The 19,765-nt window shown below is 48.7% G+C and overlaps 1 protein-coding gene across 1 annotated transcript in view; it reads right to left on the bottom strand.

The window, feature by feature from the left end:
- The window catches only part of LOC144953338 (uncharacterized), a 168,154-nt gene extending 153,004 nt beyond the window's left edge, over nucleotides 1-15,150 (bottom strand). Inside the window, exons 1-6 of the mRNA XM_078883901.1 lie at nucleotides 15,073-15,150; nucleotides 13,237-13,309; nucleotides 10,401-11,646; nucleotides 9,658-9,665; nucleotides 7,974-8,178; nucleotides 7,088-7,408 (exon numbers count right to left, since the gene is read on the bottom strand). Of these exons, the coding sequence (XP_078740027.1) occupies nucleotides 7,088-7,408; nucleotides 7,974-8,178; nucleotides 9,658-9,665; nucleotides 10,401-11,618 (1,752 nt within the window). The 5' untranslated portion in view covers nucleotides 11,619-11,646; nucleotides 13,237-13,309; nucleotides 15,073-15,150. The remainder of the gene's footprint in view (nucleotides 1-7,087; nucleotides 7,409-7,973; nucleotides 8,179-9,657; nucleotides 9,666-10,400; nucleotides 11,647-13,236; nucleotides 13,310-15,072) is intronic.
- Nucleotides 15,151-19,765: the final 4,615 nt, after the last annotated feature.

Raw genomic sequence — 19,765 nt, 5'->3', positions numbered from 1 at the left:
GGAAGGTGGTCACCACCTCATGTACAGTGTTATATTACTTACCGTTTAATAAATAGTGTTGCCTCCAAGCTGCATGTGTGTGCACCTAATTCGAACCCACTACACATGGACTGCTAAAAAAATGGAAGCGAAGTGCTGATGACGGTGAATCAGATGCCTTCGGACGAGTCTGCACAGTTCATCCCAACAATCAGCAGTGCTATTTTCTCCCAATGCTTTTCCATGTTGCCAAAAGGCACAGATCTTTCCAAGACCTATAAAAAGTGGAACGAGTTGTCTGTAAAACCTACAGGGAAGCTTGCAATCTTCGTGTAATTCTTGCGCATGATCACCTTATTCATAAAGCTATGACAGAAGCTTCTGTTGGTCAGTCCCCTTTCCAACTGACATTGCTCTTCTGCATGAATCTTCAAGTTTGCAGCCCATCTAACCCCATGGGACTCTGGCAAAATACAAAGAGGGTATGAGTGTGGACATCCTCCATGGAGCTCAATAACAAAATACAAACCTGGACGTCAACTTTTCTGACGTTATCTTCAAACAGGCCCTCATCCTCCTTCACGACAAACTGAACTTTATTGCTGGAAAATACTTCACGTCTATGGGACTACCAACACCCTACAGGGACAACCTGCATGCCCTTGCTCAAGAGATTCTACGTGAAATATGCTATTATGCTATACAGATTCTTACATTTATACAGGTAGGAACAATGTTCCACACTGCCCACCAGGGATTTTTTGTCTGTCTGTCGTGCATAAATAAATATATTAATATATAATATAAACAGCTCTTTGATTGGTGGAGACCTACTGCCGGGTACGGAGAGGGGAGGTGCCTAAGGGAGGAGGGTCAGGGGAGGGGCCTAAGGAAGGGGGGAGTCAGGAGAGGGGCCTGAGGGGGGGGGTCAGCGGAGGGGCCTGAGGGAGGGGGGGTCAGGGGAGGGGCCTAAGGGAGGGGTCAGGGGAGTGGCCTAAGAATATGGGGGGGTGGTCAGGGGAGGGGCCTAAGGATATGGGGGGTGGTCAGGAGAGGGGCCTAAGGGAGGGGGGGGGATAGTTAAGGGGGCTAGCTGCCTGGCTACCTAAAGTCAAGTTATTTTTATACAGGTAGGAACAACAGGTTCCACACTGCCCACCAGGGATTATTTGTTTGTCTGTCGTGCATATTATTTGCTGCGTTAACTCTCCCATGCCACTCGAGGGCATCTTGGTGCCAGTCCTTTCCCACCCCACCACCTCTGTGCTCTCTCCCTCCCCCACCGATGCTGCTTCAAGCAATGGCGAATAGGCTTCAACGTAAATATTAAGAGTCTTCTATTAAGAGTCTTCAAGGCGGTACGTGACTCCACATATATTTCCTTTATCACTAAAAGGACCATGAGTATATTGATAAGCTTTTCTCTCGTATCTCTTGACGCAGAGTAAGCTGCCTATGCACAAATAATATCGTATTGTAAGTTAGAGTACTGGCAAAGAGTACTCAGTGTTTTGTATCTCCTGCACTTTTATTATCGATTTCTACCGTTTGCTTATGGAATATTGTATTGATTCCTAAGTCATGGAATCTATAATCTTCTACTTTTTGAGTGCTTGATCAAACTGCTTGGCGCATGGGATGCATTTTTACAGACGCATGTTGCACTGTCATTGTTCTGATCATTATATATACAATATAAACAATATCTTAAACAACTACGCTGGTTTGGTCTTCTGCGTGCGTGGCCGTACGTATATTTGTTTATTTACTGGCCCGCCCAGACAGCTCACTCTGAGTCGATAAAAATAAAACAGCCGGAAGAGATCGAAAGCATAGGTCTGGCAAGGTTTGCGCCGCAGTGGTGCAGTGCACTGTGGGCGCAGACCCTGCGCTGTGTGAGTGTGGTGTGAATGCAAGTGTGCGAATGGTAGTTACGGTAATATTACGTAAATTTATGTAAAAAAAATGGGTGCTGCGTGCTGCGATTAGTGGAGTCCCCAAACAACTTTACCTTACGAGTAGGCAGGGGTCGCTATACATTGAGTCTTAGCGGAATGAGCTGGCAGATTCACCTGCCGGGACCACGGCCAGTTGCGTAGCGCCCCCTACAGTTTCGCCCATGGGTCAATACCCCCATGGGGCAACCCAGCTGACTGTTTGATGGGTACAATGGGTACTTTTTGGTTTATCCGGCTTATTACCATTATTATTATTATGTATTGACGTTGATCACGTCTCCATGGACGGCTTGCTGTCTACTTCGGTTGTGTAATTGAGATGTTGTGCATGCAGCTGCTGTAAGGGCATGTGTTGCATAATATGCAGCATGTGTCCTCGTATCATGTTTGCCACGGATGCAGTTGGCGTTACTGTACATTTATCATGTTTTGGAGTGCCAATCCCATGCACTTTGAAATGTAATAAACTGTCAAAAAAGGTTGCAGCCCGGCCCCCGCCGCTGTCACTCTCTGGCCGTTGAACAAGCCATATCGGAATTTGCGACATGCCAAAACAATGAGTACAGTGTGACACCACCCGGGTAACTCCCGGGATCAAAATGGGCATTGGAAAGTGATCACTTTATTGAGATGATTATGGTACTACCACAGGGTATTGTGAACGGTTCAGGAGGAGAGGTCTGGATTTGTAAGTCTCACAGTACCGGTAAGAAGCGCCGGGTGAGGGATGCCCTCCACTGGGGTACAAATTCTGTCATTATTAGTGTACGATCATGCAATGTTTCTATCTGCAAGCTGTAATAACTGAAACGATCCCCGTTATTGTTCGATTGAGAAAATGGAGTGACCCACACCTCTGATACCATATGTGAGGAACCCAAAAATCTGATGCATGCGTAAAACACCCACAATGGGAATACGTAAACGTAAAAACACCAACAAAATACATTTTAATATAAGAAAAAAATAGGTGGCCCCATAGCGCATCTGTCTGTGTGTGTACATACAGACGGAGGATGCAGGGGCCAACCTGTGTGCGATCGGAACGGTGCAATTGCTGACCAATGTCACTGTGGATGGCGCACACGCTGACGCACACCGGAGCTGTGTATTTGCGATGCAAGGGCATGGTGGATGGTGGAGCGCATATGGATGGTGCGTTACGAATAAAATAAAGCAAAACAAACCGCTGGAAGCAGTAATGCGAGCAGGCTACCTTGAGAGCGATCGCGAATGGGTTGCGTGTCTGGAAGAAGCCTCACTCTTTCAGATGCCGTACCAGCTTCGTCAACTCTTCGCTACGATTCTGCTGTATTCCATGCCAGCAGATACGAAGGTTCTCTGGGATAAATTCTACGACGAATTGGCTCGCGATTACGAGTACCAGTACCGCCAGCTGACCAACAAAGAAGAAATGGTAAATCTTCTTGGTTCTTTCGGTAAAGTCACGTAGAAGGGAAGTAATAAAATAATGAAAAATAAAACATAATAAAATAACTCTCACGACGTTTTGGCCACAACGCAAGCAGCCGTCCTCAGGTGAAAACCAGGTCTGTCGAGGCGACAGCGTCTGAATGAAACAGCACACGTGCTTGGAGCATATATATAAGCTGGGTTGGAAGGGGGGGAAAGGGCGCCTTGACAAAATAATTTGCATATCAAGAGAAATTTAGCATATTTATGGAAAATGCAGGTATGTGATTAGTACTACTTATGCCCGTGCATTATGCAGGATTAGCAGCATCAAAGGGAGGGGATATGGGAAATGCAGGTATGTGATTAGTACTACTTATACCCGTGCATTATGCAGGATTAGCAGCATCAAAGAAAATAAAAGAAATGGTAAAGTTCAAGACCCTTCACAGCCTCCACGAGTTCCTCACGGCAGGTGGGATGGCTCTGTCGGACTTTGACGACCTCCCGCAGCTTTCCGAGTACCCACACTTGGTCTTGGACTCGCTGCTTGAGAACAACCATATCTGCCGCGAATTGGAAGGATATGATAGAAACGAGCTACAAGACATCATAGAACGTGCTGACAGACTCAACACGAACCAGAGAGAAATCTACGACGAAATTGTTGGCTCAGTCGAAGACAGTCAACCCGATCAAAAGCTGTTCTTCATCGATGGTCCGGGCGGCACGGGGAAGTCCACGCTGCTCAACCATGTGCTGGCGAAGATACGTCTTCAAGGCAAGATTGCGATTGCTGTTGCTTCCAGCGGCATTGCCTCGCTGCTGCTTCCAGGCGGCCGTACCGCGCATTCCACGTTCAAGATCCCGTTGAAACCGACGAACATATCCACATGCTTCATTAGCAAACAGTCCAAGCTCAAAGCATTTATCAAGGAGGCAAGTCTTATCGTTTGGGATGAAGCCCCAATGACGCACCGGTTTGCGTTTGAAGCGGTGGATCGCACGCTTCGCGATATTTTGGACAATCTGCATGAACCGTTTGGAGGCAAAGTGGTTGTCCTGTCCGGTGACTTTCGACAGATTCTTCCAGTTGTCAAGAAAGGAACACCAGCTGATACTGTGGATGCGTGTTTCAAGTCGTCCGACATGCGGTCGAACTTAAAGAAAGTTCATCTGACTGTGAACATGAGAGTCCAGTGCGCAGAGAACCAAGAATCAGCCACAGAACTTGCTGCCTTTTCAGATTTTCTTTTGGAAGTCGGAGAGGGTAGGCATGAAGTTGATCCAGACCTCGGTCCGGATTGCATGAAGATTCCGCGTGCCATGGTGATCGACAATCCTGAATACGACCCAGACAGACGGAGATGAGGACGGCAGTCATCTGCCCGTGCCACTCGGGTTGAAGAGGATTGTCGATGCCATGTACAGTGCAGATGAATTGAATTACCCTACGGTGGCAACGAACGACTACTTCGCTCGCCGCACTATTCTGACGCCGACCAATGCCGCTGTGCAGCGAGTGAATGAGGCTGTCGCGGATCGCCTCAGAGAAGCTCCACAAGTGTACCTGTCTACAGATTCGGTTGAGGACGACGAGAGAGCAGGGTCAGCATTCTTTGAGACAGAGGTCCTCAACTCGGTGAACATCAACAGGGTTCTGCCACACAAGTTGATCCTCAACAAAGGCATCCCAGTGATGATGATGCGCAACTTGAACCCGGACGCTGGCCTGTGCAACGGAACACGGCTTCGCATCGTGGAAATGAAGCCACACGTCATTCACGCGACTATCATGACAGGAACCCATAACGGTGAGGTGTTGATTCCTTGGATCATCTTCATCAGCGACGACACAAAGGACTTCCCATTTCGACTTCCGCGCAAGCAGTTCCCCATTGTCCCAGCCTTCGCGATGACCATAAACAAGGCGCAAAGGCAAACCTGGGATTATATCTATCAACGCCATGTTTCTCGCACGGCCAACTGTACGTGGCACTATCGCGAGTCACGGCAAGATCCAACATCAAGGCGCTTATTGAGGGACTTGACGACGAGGAGGAAGACGGAGTGTACACGAAGAATATCGTGTATCATATTCTCAGGTTTTTTTCCGGTAAAGTCACGTAGGTAAAACATTAAAAGTAATGAAAGTAAAATAAAAAAAAAAAAAAAAAAAAAAAAAAAAAAATTCACGACGTTTCGGAGGCAACACAAGTCTCCGTCATCAGGTGGGACCGTCACAGCCAGATTAGCTGCATCAATATCGTGTATCGCCAGATATTTGAATAAGTTGCATTCTATATTTGAATAAGTTGCATTATTGAATATTGTCGATTGAGCGTCTCATTAAAATACATATAACCTCACAAAAATAAACATAAAACAATCACCAAAACATGTATATTGTGTCCAGCCACTTTCAACTCTCCACCAACCAAGCGGGCGGCGACTGCTAGTAATAAACGTACACCACTTGGTCAAGCCACTGCGAGATGAAGGCCTAACCACGCCATGTCAGTCATTGAGCTTGTTTTGACCATACTTCACTCCGGTCATTGTGGGTGTGGTGAAGATTGGTAATGGTTTTTTTAATAGGCTTTTGTGCATGCAATTATCGTAAAACCCTTAAAAATTCAATGAACATCCCTAACTGGGCATGTGTGCATGGTGGCAATGGCTGCCTGTGGCCATGTTTACGATTTATCTGGAGTCCACCCCCACTCCCAGCACACTTTCCAGTGATTCAATTAATTGTGATTGATTTACAGTCATGATTTAATTATTTTAATTCATTTTGACCATCTCATTTTTTATTCATACAGTTATTTTTTGGTTACTTTACTTTATCCTCAATGCAACATTGCAAAAATGCTTATTGAGTTTTAATCAGGCTTGGGCAAGACACAATGTGGCTAAAAGGGATAATTACAAGTGGACAGAACTTGGGATGGAATATCAGCCGAAGGAGAAAACACACCTGAGAGAATAACCACCACAGAGATGAAGCAATGAGATCATCTAATGCGCAGGAGCTGAGTGGATCGCAGGATCATGAAGAATGATGACAATATTTTGGAACCTTTTCTCCCAGCAGTCGATTGAGCATGGCTGATGATGATGATGAACACTGGCATGTAATGTACATGCATCGTAAATTATCAAATCTCACGTGCATTGTTTATTTGTCAGGAGCATAATAAACTTCAGTTGATGAATATATTTTACGTGCTTACTCAACACTTTGGGTAGTTGCTAGATTTGTGGGTAAGACACGAGGTTGCCATTTATTAATTTGAAAAATTCTGTTTGGCATTTATTAATTATAAATAATTCTGACATGATACATACATCGTGAGTGTGAAAAGGGATTATTTGTCTGTCTGTCTGTCGTGCATATTTGTCTGTTGTGCACTGCGCAGTTCAGTGACTGTGACTGTCTTGGCATATTGCAGTTTGCCTGACTGCAAAAGTTTGCTGGCGTGATCGCTGACGTTCAGTGCAACCATCGGCGGTGTGGAGATAGTGGGGATGTTCGCAACCATCGGCAACGTCTGTCCACAGTACAGCGGCGGGCGCACAATAAAGGACGAAACGCCCGAAGAGCATGCTGCCCGACTGGAGCGCGCGCGTGTCGCAAAGGCCGAGAAGCGACGCGTCAGCGTCGATACTGAGGATGCCATGCTGGCGTCTCTGGCCGAGACCGCTCTCGCTGAGCAGGACCCTAGTGAGGAGACCGTCAGGTTCCTGGCGAAGTCGCAAAATTTTGCGAAGGATCCGCTTCTGGCGCTGCTGTATTTCCACTTGTGCGCAAACCATCCCGACGCCTTTGTCTTCAACGATGAGAGCCTGCGTGGGCCTAATGGACCCGCGACGCCTGCCAGCTGCCCCAGGGGCAGACTTTTTCCGCCATGTGGAAGTCGTTCGTCAAGGACCTGGACGCCGGCCAGCTGATGGACTTGATTTTCAACGTCATCGGCGGCGACAGTTTGCACCTCGTCGTCATCAACGAGGTCAGCATGCTGCCGGCTGCCTTCCTCGTGCTGTTGGACCAGCGCCTGCCCTCAATATACAATCCACGCGTGGTTTTCGGGGGCATCTCCATCCTCCTGGTGGGCGACTTCATACAGCTGCCGGTTACATGCGGGCGCGATTTATAATCGCGTCATGTACGGCGCCGTGTCGTCGGAAGACCTGATGGCGCGCTCCCTATTCGAGCGATTCCATGTATTCGAGATGACTGAGCAGCTCTGGGCCACTGGCTGTCCGGATCATTGCCGGCGCCTCCAGGGGATGCGGGCGCTACCACGGCGTTACCCGACGGGGACCCGCTGGACGGATGCCGACTGCGCCTTCCGCCCCATCACCGACGACATAATCAATGGCCTGACGGCACCGATTACCAATACCGAGATCGCCGCAGATCCGGCCTGGCTCACGGAATCCACGTGCCGGACGACAGGCAATCGCGATCGGGCCGCCATCAATGCTGCACGTGCTGTACACGTCGCCGTCGCCACGGGTCGACACGTTCTGCGGTGGCGTCGGCGCCTGAAGCGCGACGTTCCTGTCTCGCTGCAGTCACTGCTCTGCCAGGAGGACAATCCCGAGCTGTTCGGGTACTTCGTCGCTGGCTGCCCTGCCCAGATCCTTGATAATGGCAACGGAAACGTCGTCTACAATGTCGTGAATGGCACGCCCTGCACGCTGGTATCCGTTGCGTGGGACAATGCGGACGAACGCCGCGCCACCATCGCCGCCATACGTGCTCAAAGCGACAGCGGCGACGACGGCGGCGTCCTCCGTGTCATTGACGTGCCGATGCCGCCTAACCATATCATCGTCTCCGTGCATGGGGTCGGTGGCCGCATGGCCGCGTCATCTCAACGTCGCTCCGCGCGATGCTGACGGTGGTGTCGACGCGGTCCACATCCCGATCGGGCTGATCCAAGGCAAGCCGAAGACGATCCGGATCGGCAAGGTCACGGTCGCTTACGAGATGCACGCAGTCGACCTGTCGTTTGCAATCACCACATGGAAATGCCAGGGCGCGACGTTCGCGTACATCATCACCCTGCTGGAGTCAAGTCGCGGCAGCCCGAATCTGTCATTCGAGTTGCTGTACGTGATGTTCAGCCGCGTGCGGCAGGCGTGTCGATTCCGTTGTTTTCCTTTGGCACCCTCGTTCCGGAAGGCGCACCTCAAGACGTTGCGGCCGAATATACATTCGACGAAATGGCGAATAGACATTGGCAAAAACGGCATGTGGCAACCACGCGCGGGACCACAGGCTCGCAAGCCACTCGTCCCGCGCGGGAAATGGTCGCGGCCGGAGGAGCCAGCTCCGACGCCGCAAGAGTCTGCTGTGGCAGTGAAGCGGCGACCAAGCCCGCCTTCGCCCGGCGTCACTCCACGTTGTCCGCCCCGTCTCGGTCGAACACGTCGTCTTCGTTTCGGGGTACGGAAGGCTGTTCCCGAACGACTTCCGCTGCTTACAACCTGGCCAGTGGTTGAACGACACCATCATCAACCTGTTCGGGCAGTTCTACTGCCTGCCGCGAGCGGCATACGTCCACCTGTTCAACACATTCCTGTACACAACGTTCTTGGCGGGCCATCTCGACGACTTGAATTGTGTCTTCGATGGCGTGTCTTCCAGGCCGGTGGTGGATCATACCAATGCACGAGCAGTCGCACTGGCAGATCTTGGTCGTCAACGCCACGTGCCCACCAAGGTCGACTGCCATGCTGTTAGACTCAATGGCTGCATGGGGGCAGTCGCGCAATGCCAAGAGCATCGCGGCCTTCGCCAGCAAGGTAGTGGCCCGGCTCGAGCGTACCGAATCGGTGAGCACGCCGGTGGCGATCACCACCGTGGCAATCACCACGGTGCTTGTGCCGCAGCAACCGAACGGCTACGACTGCGGCGTCTACGCCCTGCTCAACATCATGCACCTGGTGCGCCATTACGACAGCATCGTGGCCGTTCAAGGACCAGGTCAGGTGGATTGGCGCGCGTGTAACACGCAGGAGGCGGCGTCACAGCACAGGCGCGACCTGCTGCAGCAGCCGCATGAACTTAAAATACCTACAGCAATAAATCAAGAATCATCATCAGATGCAATAGTAACAGCTACAACCTCCAACACGACTATGGTATCCAACACGGATCGCACTAATGCGCTGTCCAACAAGTTCCTACCTGCCCACTCCGAAGGAACGAGTTGCACGACAGTCAGACAGACAGACAGACAGACAAAAAATCCCTGGTGGGCAGTGTGGAACATTGTTCCTACCTGTAAAATACCCTTTGACCTGTATCAGAAGAACAACGGGTCTCACCCGAGTTATCTTTACAGGTTATTCCAAAACACACTCTTTGTCCTAACATCACTTATTCAATGTTTGACCCTTATAGACAAAATGTTACATGTACACACACAATCATACAAGTATTCATTCTAAATTATGGAGTAATTTTAACAAAATTAAATTACTGCACTGAAATATACTGGAACAGATTACATCGTATTAACAAGAAGCTATTTAAAAAAAAATATGCACCGTCTGTTTAACAGTATGTACAATATACTATTGCGCCTTTCAATACGAGGCCATTGCATGCTGGCGTCTGGGTCAAAATTGAGCAAATTCCAAACAGGATCTTGTCCACATGCAGGCCGGTGCAGGGCCACCACCTTATGCCACACAGGGGCAGCTGCTACCTGGGGATGCTCTTCGAGTGTTTGAGACGAGATACGATACAAAACTCCGAATTGCCGGGGCTATTAAGCACCATATAAATGGAATTATTAAAACATAGTGAATGCTTGGGAGCTTATTGGCTCTCGCTCCTGGTTAGAGATCTACCAAACCCACACAAAGACTGGCTGCTCTTACCCTGCAGGTTGAACTTAGCAATTGATTGTTCAACTTCACATTCTTGTCATTAAAGGCCAGTGACAACGTAGCATCTATTGGAGCGACATTGTGTCAAGTTTACACATCTCCCGGGTCTCCATTTGACTTTGTATTGTCTCAGAGGAAGTCCACCCACACCTCCACTTCCACAAACTGCTGGGAGTTGCCTCGCTCTGCCTCACAGTCAGAATTCTCCTCCTGCTTCACGTTGCCTCCATCGATGTGAATGTCCGATTTTGGAGTTGAATCATCATCTTCACATTTTACCTTCACTTCTTCAATCTTCACCATCACTTCTTCACTCTTCACCGTCACTTCTTCATTCTTCACCATCACTTCTTCACATTTCACCTCGATACCTTTAAAAGTGTCCAAGCTAGGATTTTCTTCCGATTCTTGTTTGATGAGGGATGGGCTCATTGCGGCACTTTGACTTTCACAAGCTGATTTCAGACTCCAGTCCTTGTGGATCTTCTGATGCTTGTGTGTTCTCTGGTGTCTTTCAAGAGCAGATGACTGTGCAAACGCCTTCACACACACACTGCACTTGAAGGGGTTCTCTCCCATGTGTGTTCTCTGGTGTGCATGAAGAGCAGATGAACGTACAAACGCCTTCCCACACACACTGCACTTGAAGGGTTTCTCTCCCGTGTGTGTTCTCTGGTGTATTACAAGAGCAGATGAATGTGCAAACGCCTTCCCACACACATTGCACTTGAAGGGTTTCTCTCCCGTGTGTGTTCTCTGGTGTGCTACAAGAGCAGATGACTGTGCAAACGCCTTCCCACACACACTGCACTTGAAGGGTTTATCTCCTGTGTGTGTTCTCTGGTGTTTTTTAAAAACAGATGAACATACAAACGCCTTCCCACACACACTGCACTTGAAGGGTTTTTCTCCCGTGTGTGTTCTCTGGTGTGCTACAAGAGCAGATGACTGTGCAAATGCCTTCCCACACACACTGCACTTGAAGGGTTTCTCTCCCGTGTGAGTTCTCTGGTGTGTTACAAGAGTAGATGACTCTGAAAACGCCTTCCCACACACACTGCACTTGAAGGGTTTCTCTCCCGTGTGTGTTCTCTGGTGTGCTACAAGAGTGGATAAACGTGCAAACGCCTTCCCACACACACTACACTTGAAGGGTTTCTCTCCCGTGTGTGTTCTCTGGTGTTTTACAAGAGTATATGAATCTAAAAACGCGTTGCCGCACACAGTGCACTTGAAGGGTTTCTCTCCTGTGTGAGTTCTCTGGTGCCTTGTCAAATGTCCAGGACGATCCGTGCTGTATGCACACCGGTCGCATTGTTGACTCTTGGCACCGAGCTGCGCCGAGTGCCTTTGCTCCATCAGACAAATTCGACAGAGGAAGCGACAGCTGCAGACAGAAAAAAAGTTATATCCACATCAGTATCGATGCACAGAGGAATGCATATTTACACTGTAACACATGACTTATAAGTCGACACTTATTCATATATTCATGATATAGTGAAAAAGTTTACCAAATTCATCACACGGGCTGTTCTGGCACACAATAAGAGGGCGAATGTTCATAAACATGCCTGGAAGCCCTCGTATCTTCAAAATGAATGTTAACCTAAAACTCCGAGCACACAATTTTGGCTGTCTAGCTACAAAAGGAATATTTATGAAAGCTAAATTTATCTGACAAAGCAAAGGGTGTTGAAAATAATACTATTTGTGTTATGCAAAAATGTATAAATTAATGTTCAATCGCAACTTAGAGGTGTGAAGCCAGCCAGGCTCACGATGTCCTTGCACGCTGGAATGAACAGATCTGACTTCAGCTGCATGTGTGTGCTGTGTTCTTATAAAGTTCCAGAGGAAAACAAAAACAAACTATTGTTGTCATATAACCTTTGTGTTCAATAGAGTTAATAGACTTAACTGCCAACACAAACTTTATACTGGAACACACTGGCATGGTTAACAGGTGGTGGTGTGTCCAGACCCATGCCTGGCCACTTTCATCCGCTTACTGTTAATGCTTCCTTACTCATCCAAGTAATTCAATGAGGATTAATCAACACCCCCGAGGTTGCGTGTCTCTCTCGCTCCCCATGGTGAGATGTTAACTACCTCTCCTGGCATACAGGAAGTCGTCGGTTCATCCTAACCCTGAAACCTGCTGTATATTTTTAGTTTGCGTGTGTTTCTCTCTTCCCGTGGTCATGTGGATTTCCCTCCGGATCCCCCGGTTGTCCCCACTCCACATGCAGAGAGTGAACACCGCCACGCGTCCATAGTGAACACTGCCACGCGTCCAGAGTGAACACCACCACGCATCTAGAGTGAACACCACCACGTGTCTAGAGTGAACACTGCCACGCGTCCAGAGTGAACACCGCCACGCATTAAGAGTGAACACCGCCACGCATCTAGAGTGAACACCACCACATATCTAGATTGAACACCGCCACGCGTACAGAGTGAACACCGCCACGCGTCCAGAGTGAACACCACCACGTGTCTAGAGTGAATACCGACACGCCTCTAGAGTGAACACCGCCACGCCTCTAGAGTGAACACCGCCACGCATCCAGAGTGAACACCGCCACGCATCCAGAGTGAACACCGCCACGCATCTAGAGTGAACACCACCACATATCTAGATTGAACACCGCCACGCGTACAGAGTGAACACCGCCACGCGTACAGAGTGAACACCGCCACGCGTCCAGAGTGAACACCGCCACGCGTCCAGAGTGAACACCGCCACGCGTCCAGAGTGAACACCGCCACGCGTCCAGAGTGAACACCGCCACGCGTCCAGAGTGAACACCGCCACGCGTCCAGAGTGAACACCGCCACGCGTCCAGAGTGAACACCGCCACGCGTCCAGAATGAACACCGCCACGCGTCTAGAGTGAACACCGCCACGCGTCCAGAGTAAACACCGCCACGCGTCCAGAGTGAACACCGCCATGCTGTTGACAAGCCCCACCTTGTTGTTATTGTTGCTGTGGGCAGGTCGCTTCTCAAAACAAGAGCGGTACAGCAGCTCAAGCGGGCGTGGCCTGGTAAAAAATGAAAAAAAAACCTGTGTATATTTAAAATAAAACCAAGTTACAAAGTAGCGAGCCAGGTGAAGAGAAATTAAAACTTAAGCAAGATACTTTTTGGTTCTTTCGGTAAAGTCAGGTAAAATAAATCAATTAAATAATAGTTTCAGTTTCATTTATTTGGTATAGTCCTGTGAGCCATTCGGCTCTTGAATAAGATGCAACCGCAACAAACAAAAAACAAAAACATGAACGAGAAAACATCTTAAAGTGACTATGTGACTGTGCAAACATAAAATCCAGGGAAAAACAGCTAAATATTCCACAAAAAGCATCGTACACCAACGCTGTGTGCAAATAGCATACGACCTTTCTATTGCAACACAAGCAATCATCATCAGGTACAAATGAAAGAGGAAAAACCTAGTAAACTTATAAATGTAATGCAATACAACACAGAGAGTCAGCTAACATAACAGTCAACACCCCAACTGGTTGATAACATTCTTCCAAAGATTGCTCAATTTGAGAGAGAGACAAAACACAGACACGGAGACACAGACAGACACATAAGCAGAGAGAGATGACACAAAGACACACAGAGAGAGAGACACACACACAGACACACAGAGAGAGATGACACAGACACAGAGAGAGACACACACACATAGACACACAGAGAGATGACACAGACAGATGACACACACAGGCACACAGAGATGACACACATAGGCACACAGAAAAACAACGCCTGTGTCGAGGACTTAGAGAAAGGGGGGCAGAGAGAGGGGGGTAGAGAGAGAGGGGGGGGGGGTAGAGAAATTAGCATGTCAAGGCAAGGCCGTAGCCATGGAGTCAACATTGGGGGAGACCAAATCTACCAGGGGGTCTGGGGTCCCCCCCCAGAAAAATTTGAAAACTAATTTCCTGCCATTTCCTCCCTAAAATATTTTTTAAAGTTCACTAACACATGGGATGGAATTTATTTTATTTTATACAATAATGCCTAATAGTGTATTGTATTACATTGCTATGTTTTTTCTTTTTAACCTTTTCTTGTTTCATAGTGTGTAATGGCAGAGATTAGGGATTCATAAAGTACAACGCAATCATATAAACCGAAATCTATGCATTGTTATATGAAGACAAGTCCAGATTTTGTGGCCGAGGTTTAGCAAATTGTTTTTATTAACATAGCATCGCAATTATTAGTTAAAAATATATTTTTATAGCAATATATTGGGGGGGGGGGGGGATTTTGAGCAAATTTGATTATTGGGGGGGGTATGTCCCCTCAATATATATTATAATTATTATAACATATTATCATTATTACAACATATTATAATTATATATTTTAATTAAAATAACATTTATTAATTATTACAAAATTATAATTATTACAACATATTATAATTAGGGCCTTGTGTCAATGAGAGATTTGGAGGTTTGGTGACTGCACTTAATCAAACAAACTTCTTAACATTTGAAATGTAATGCAATGCAACACAGAAAGTCGGTCAACACACAACGCGTAGCCTGGCTGATTACGTTCTTCCACAGATTGCTAAACTAAGCGAGAGAATTGAAGCAAACGCGATCAGCCGAGGGCAGGAGGCAAGGCCCCGCGTTGTAAAGTTCCAACCTGGACATCGCTTCCATGCTCGCTGCTACTCAATTGACATCTCTACGAGAGAGAGAGCGAGGCTCTACCTCGGTAAACAACAACAACCACAACAACAACCACCACAACCACAACCGCGATGAGAATTTCTCACCTCGGATTTCAGTGCACGGGCGGAGCGGCAACTTCCTGGTTCCTCGCGACGTCACGCGGCAGCAGGTGACATGACGTCACTTGCGGGGTACAATGACACTCCCCTCCCACAATGAGCGGCTCTCAACTCGCGACGGCTTTCACGAATACATTATGTTAATTAGCCGCCAGTCACCCGGCGTGGCTTTGCCCAAATAAGGATTGGCACTGGGACATATCGGCTGCGGCCGAGCGGAGGTGACGTCACGCACAAGAGAGCCGTGGTCGGGGTAGGTGACATGACGTCACTAGCGAGGCTCACCTCCCCCTGGCGTTTGACGCCGATGAGGTCATGCTGTGCGGGACGTCAGAGAGCGGGGTCAGAGTTCAAGTTTGTTAACAGAAGGGTAGCGGCAGTGTCGTGGTGAGCGCTGCGCTCCGCACCGACCAGCCGAGTTCCATTCCCGCTCGTGGCCAACACCGCCAGTGACGACTTTCTGAACCGGCCCTGAGCCTCCCCTACCTCGACTCAGCCTCAAACGAGTACCCGGTGCGGTGTGTCAACATCGCCACTAGGGAGACAAAGGCGGCCGGGCGTGGTGCTGGCCACCCACCCCCTCGTGTGCCGTCCCACCCTTAATAGGTGCTCGCTAACAGCACTTGCCCCTACAGTCTGTTAAGGCTATACAGGGGATCTTTGTGTTGGGAGCAAGTTTGAGTGGCGTGTAGCCGTGGGAGTTGAACGGGCGCCTGCTGCTACTGACAGTCGTTGACTCCGGTTGGACAGACGCTGATAGACAGACACACAGACAGACAAGACAGGCGGACAGAGAGATGTTGAATCGAACACACTGAACTCGCTCCATTGAAAGAGTTTCCTCGATCTTTGCCCATCCCCGGAAGTCGTTCTAGTTTCTATTTATTTCATTGTCTGTGGTGTGAACGTGTAAGCAATGTGGGATATCGATGTACACAGATATGAACAAGATCAGCAGACGACGTCTTTCATACTCTTTGGTTCTTTCAGTAAAGTCACGTAGATAGAAAAAATAAAATAATAATAAATAAATCACGACGTTTCGATCGCAACACGAGCGGTCGTCCTCAGGCGAAAACATCCAGACATGAGGACTGCCTGGATGAAAACCAGCATGGAAGGAGCCCAGTGTGGGGCCGGCTATGCTAATGGAATAGTCCCGTGTGTGTGTGATGTGAGGTCTCCTGGCAGCAGTCATTCTCCGCTGTAGTCCTGGCATCTGCTGCTCAGCTTCATTCCCCAGCTGTGGTCCCAGTGGCACCGTCTCTCTGGGGAACCGTGTGGTGTGTGTAGCGAGTATCACGGGGTGGGTAGTGTGGTGATAGCGGTCACGGTTGGCACCAATCCACGACCACCGCCACCACCCCTACTGGGCGGTGGACCTGCCACCACAAAGCAGCACGCGGCGAAGGAGTGAGGCGATCGCTGTCGCCACGAGAACGAGGCCCCCTCGCTTCCTCTTCTTTTCGTGCATTTCCACCTGCACCTCTTCCATTTTCTCCTCCGTCTCATCCTCCTCCATCCCCTCTTCTTCATCCTCCACCACCATCTTCTCCTCTACCTCCTCTTCCTGCGCCACCTCCATCTTCTCAATCTTCTTCTCCTCCGCTAGCACCATCTCTTCCTCCTTCATCTCCTCCTCACCTTCTGGCACCACCATCTCCACCACCGTTTTCTCTTTCTCCTCTACCACCATTGTTTCCCCTTTGTCCGTCGTCTTCATGTCCTCCACCACGACCATCTGTTCATCCTTTGTTGTCTCCTTGTCCTCCATCTCCGTATTGTCTTTCTCCTCTCCCTCCGTGTTCTCCATTGTCACCATCACAATCTCATCCTCCTTTGCATTCTCTTCCTCCGATTTCTCCTCCTCTGTCTCTACCTCATCCTCCATCATCTCCTTCACCTCTTCCTTCGTCTCTTCCATAACCTGTCTTCACTTCAAAGGCCTGGACGAGTGAGGAGGAGGGCTGCACTGGCTCAGATCTGTGAAGAGACAACACGACACCGTTCCACTTTGCTGCTACGGCAGACATGGCCATCTCCCCATCGTCCGTGGGTGGAATGTGTGGCGGATTAATTCGAGCTGAATAGAAACAGCAATAACGACATGGCCAGTGAGTGTGCTTAGTATTGGTGCTGTCATTCTCATGGCGCCAGGCTATCCTTGATATAGGTGCAGCTGTGTCTCACACAGACTGCTGTAGTTTCACAGTAGTGGTGTTGCTGTGCAAATTTAGCTGAATAATTTGAAGTGACATTATTTTTGCTCTTTCGGTAAAGTCACGTAGGTATAAAATATAATAAATTAAATCACAACGTTTCGATTGCAACACGAGCAGTCATCATCAGGTGGGAAAACCACAGCAAGAAACGTTCTTGCAATAACGACATGGCCATCGAAACGTCGTGATTTAATTTATTTGATTTCATACCTACGTGAATTTACCGATATAACCAAATAGTATGGATCCCTGTAGTCACGAAAACTTCAAATCTAGATTGACATTTTTATATATGTATATTCTAATTGACCCCTTGCACATAATGTCCTTAGCATTTCAAATGGCATCGATAGAGATCCTGCACGTCCACTGTGACGGAATGGGTGTGGATCTGTGTGGTCAATGCAGCAGCAATAATAGCCAGGGCGGGAAGCAAGATCTGAACTGTAAGCAGTGAAGAATGAGTGCACGACCATTTGGCTGCTTCAACACATTCACGATTTCAAAAAAGTCCGTCGGTGATTTGTGGTCGAGAGAGCCACCTCCCTTGACATCGAAGGCATCTCAGAGTGCATTGCATGCGATGAGCCTCTCGCATCTCTCATCTCATCGCGTTTTAAATTGGACACCCCTCTCAGTGGTAGCTGTCGCTGTGCATTACGAGGCGACTTGGCAGCTGGCCTGGCAACAGGCGATAGACAGCGAAAATCTCACGGTGGATGGAGGGTTACATGGTGAAGATATGTCCACTTCGTTATGTGGTCTAACCCAGAAACCAGTTATGAAAAATAAATCTGTCCTCAGTAGAGCGGAATGTACACGTGGGGCTTGCAGTGTCTGTGAATTTTGAGAGAGCGACAAGGCTTGAGCACCTGTGCGTCACAGCAACATTGACCTTGGTTTGATTTCCACGTTTGGCCACATGCTCCGTGTGGATTATGCAGCCAGCTGTTCTGGGAAGGTTCTGCAGCTTTCTCCCTGTTACTGAACCCACACAAGCAATGCAAATCGTTCAATTTGGATCGCAAACAGTAGCAACTTTCTTGCAAAATGCGAGCAAACTTGGCAGGATCCTCCTGAAAAAAAGTTTTGAGACCGAGTAAGGCTGATGCTGCGTGAGAAGCATGGCAATAAATAACAAAAATAACCACACAGGGCGCATACGCAGAGTGGTTTACCGTGGTTCAGCGACTCCGGAGTTTGCTTTATTTTCTTGGAAGCCCTCTTCTCCAAAGCTCGGAGCTATTGGGCCCCACACAGGATTGGAGGACGTGGTGGTGGTGGCGGCGGTGGTGGTGCTGCTGGTGGTATCGGTCTGGAGCCATTGTCGCTCGATCTTGGCGAGGCGCTCCTCCTCCTCGAGGCGCTTTTGCTCCACAAGACGCTTCTCCTCCATCAAGTGCTCCTCCTCCTCTTGACGCTTCACCTCAAAGAGGCGCTTCTCCTGCATGAGACGTTTCTCCTCGAGGAGCTTCACCTTGCGAAAGCGCCTCTCTTCAAGACGCTTCTTCTTCTTCTCGAGACGCTTCAGCTCTATGAGACGCTTCACCTCAAAGAGGCGATTCTCCTCCATGAGGTGCTTCTCTTCCTCGACCCGCTGCACCTCAATGAGGCGCTGCACCTCAATGAGGCGCTGCTCCTCGACAAGGCGCTTCTCTTCTTCCACCCGCTTCTCCTCCATGAGGCGCTTCTCTTCCTTGACCCGCTTCACATCTATGAGGCGCTTCTCTTCCTCCAGATGCTTCTCCTTGAGATGCTTCGCCTCGCGAAGGTGCTTTTCCTCTATGAAGCGCGTTTCTTCAAGGAGGCGCTTTTCCATGACGCGTTTTACGTCGTTGAGGATATTATTTCGAAGGCACCTCTGCTCCGTTTGGTGCTTCACCTTGGCGAGGTGCTTCACCTCGTTGGGGCGCTTCTCTTCCATTGTGCATTTCTCCTTCGCAAGGCGATTTGTCCTCCTGGAGACGCTTCACTCCGCTAAAGTTCTTCACCTCCCCAATGCTCCTCTGTTCACGCGAAGATAAGCACATGACTATTCAGACATGCACACTCAGGACAAAATATATTCTCGCAGGCACACAAACATAGACGGGCACATAGACAAACAAAAATGCATACTGGCACATCTATGTCTGGATGCAAACATGCACATTAACTCATGGCATGACGTGATGATGGAGGGATGAAGTGATGGTGTTGGGAGATTGTGTTGTGATATGGAGAGGTGAAATTGTGGAATGTTCTGGAGAGACGGTGCCTTGTGATGGTATTGACGCTTTATGAGGCTCTATGATATTGTATTGATTCTCGATTTGAAGCTTTCGTGACTGCAAGGATTCATAAGAGTATATTGTATTGAGTTGGTGGTGGTGTAGTGTGATGAGAAAGGTGATGTGAAGAGATGGTGTGGTGATGTGAGGTGTAGTGATGTTTTGGTGCAATGGTGTGGGAGTGTG

Source organism: Lampetra fluviatilis, chromosome 74 (genome assembly GCF_964198595.1).
Source record: "Lampetra fluviatilis chromosome 74, kcLamFluv1.1, whole genome shotgun sequence".
Lineage (NCBI taxonomy): Eukaryota > Metazoa > Chordata > Hyperoartia > Petromyzontiformes > Petromyzontidae > Lampetra > Lampetra fluviatilis.
This window is presented reverse-complemented; position numbering and strand designations above follow the sequence as displayed.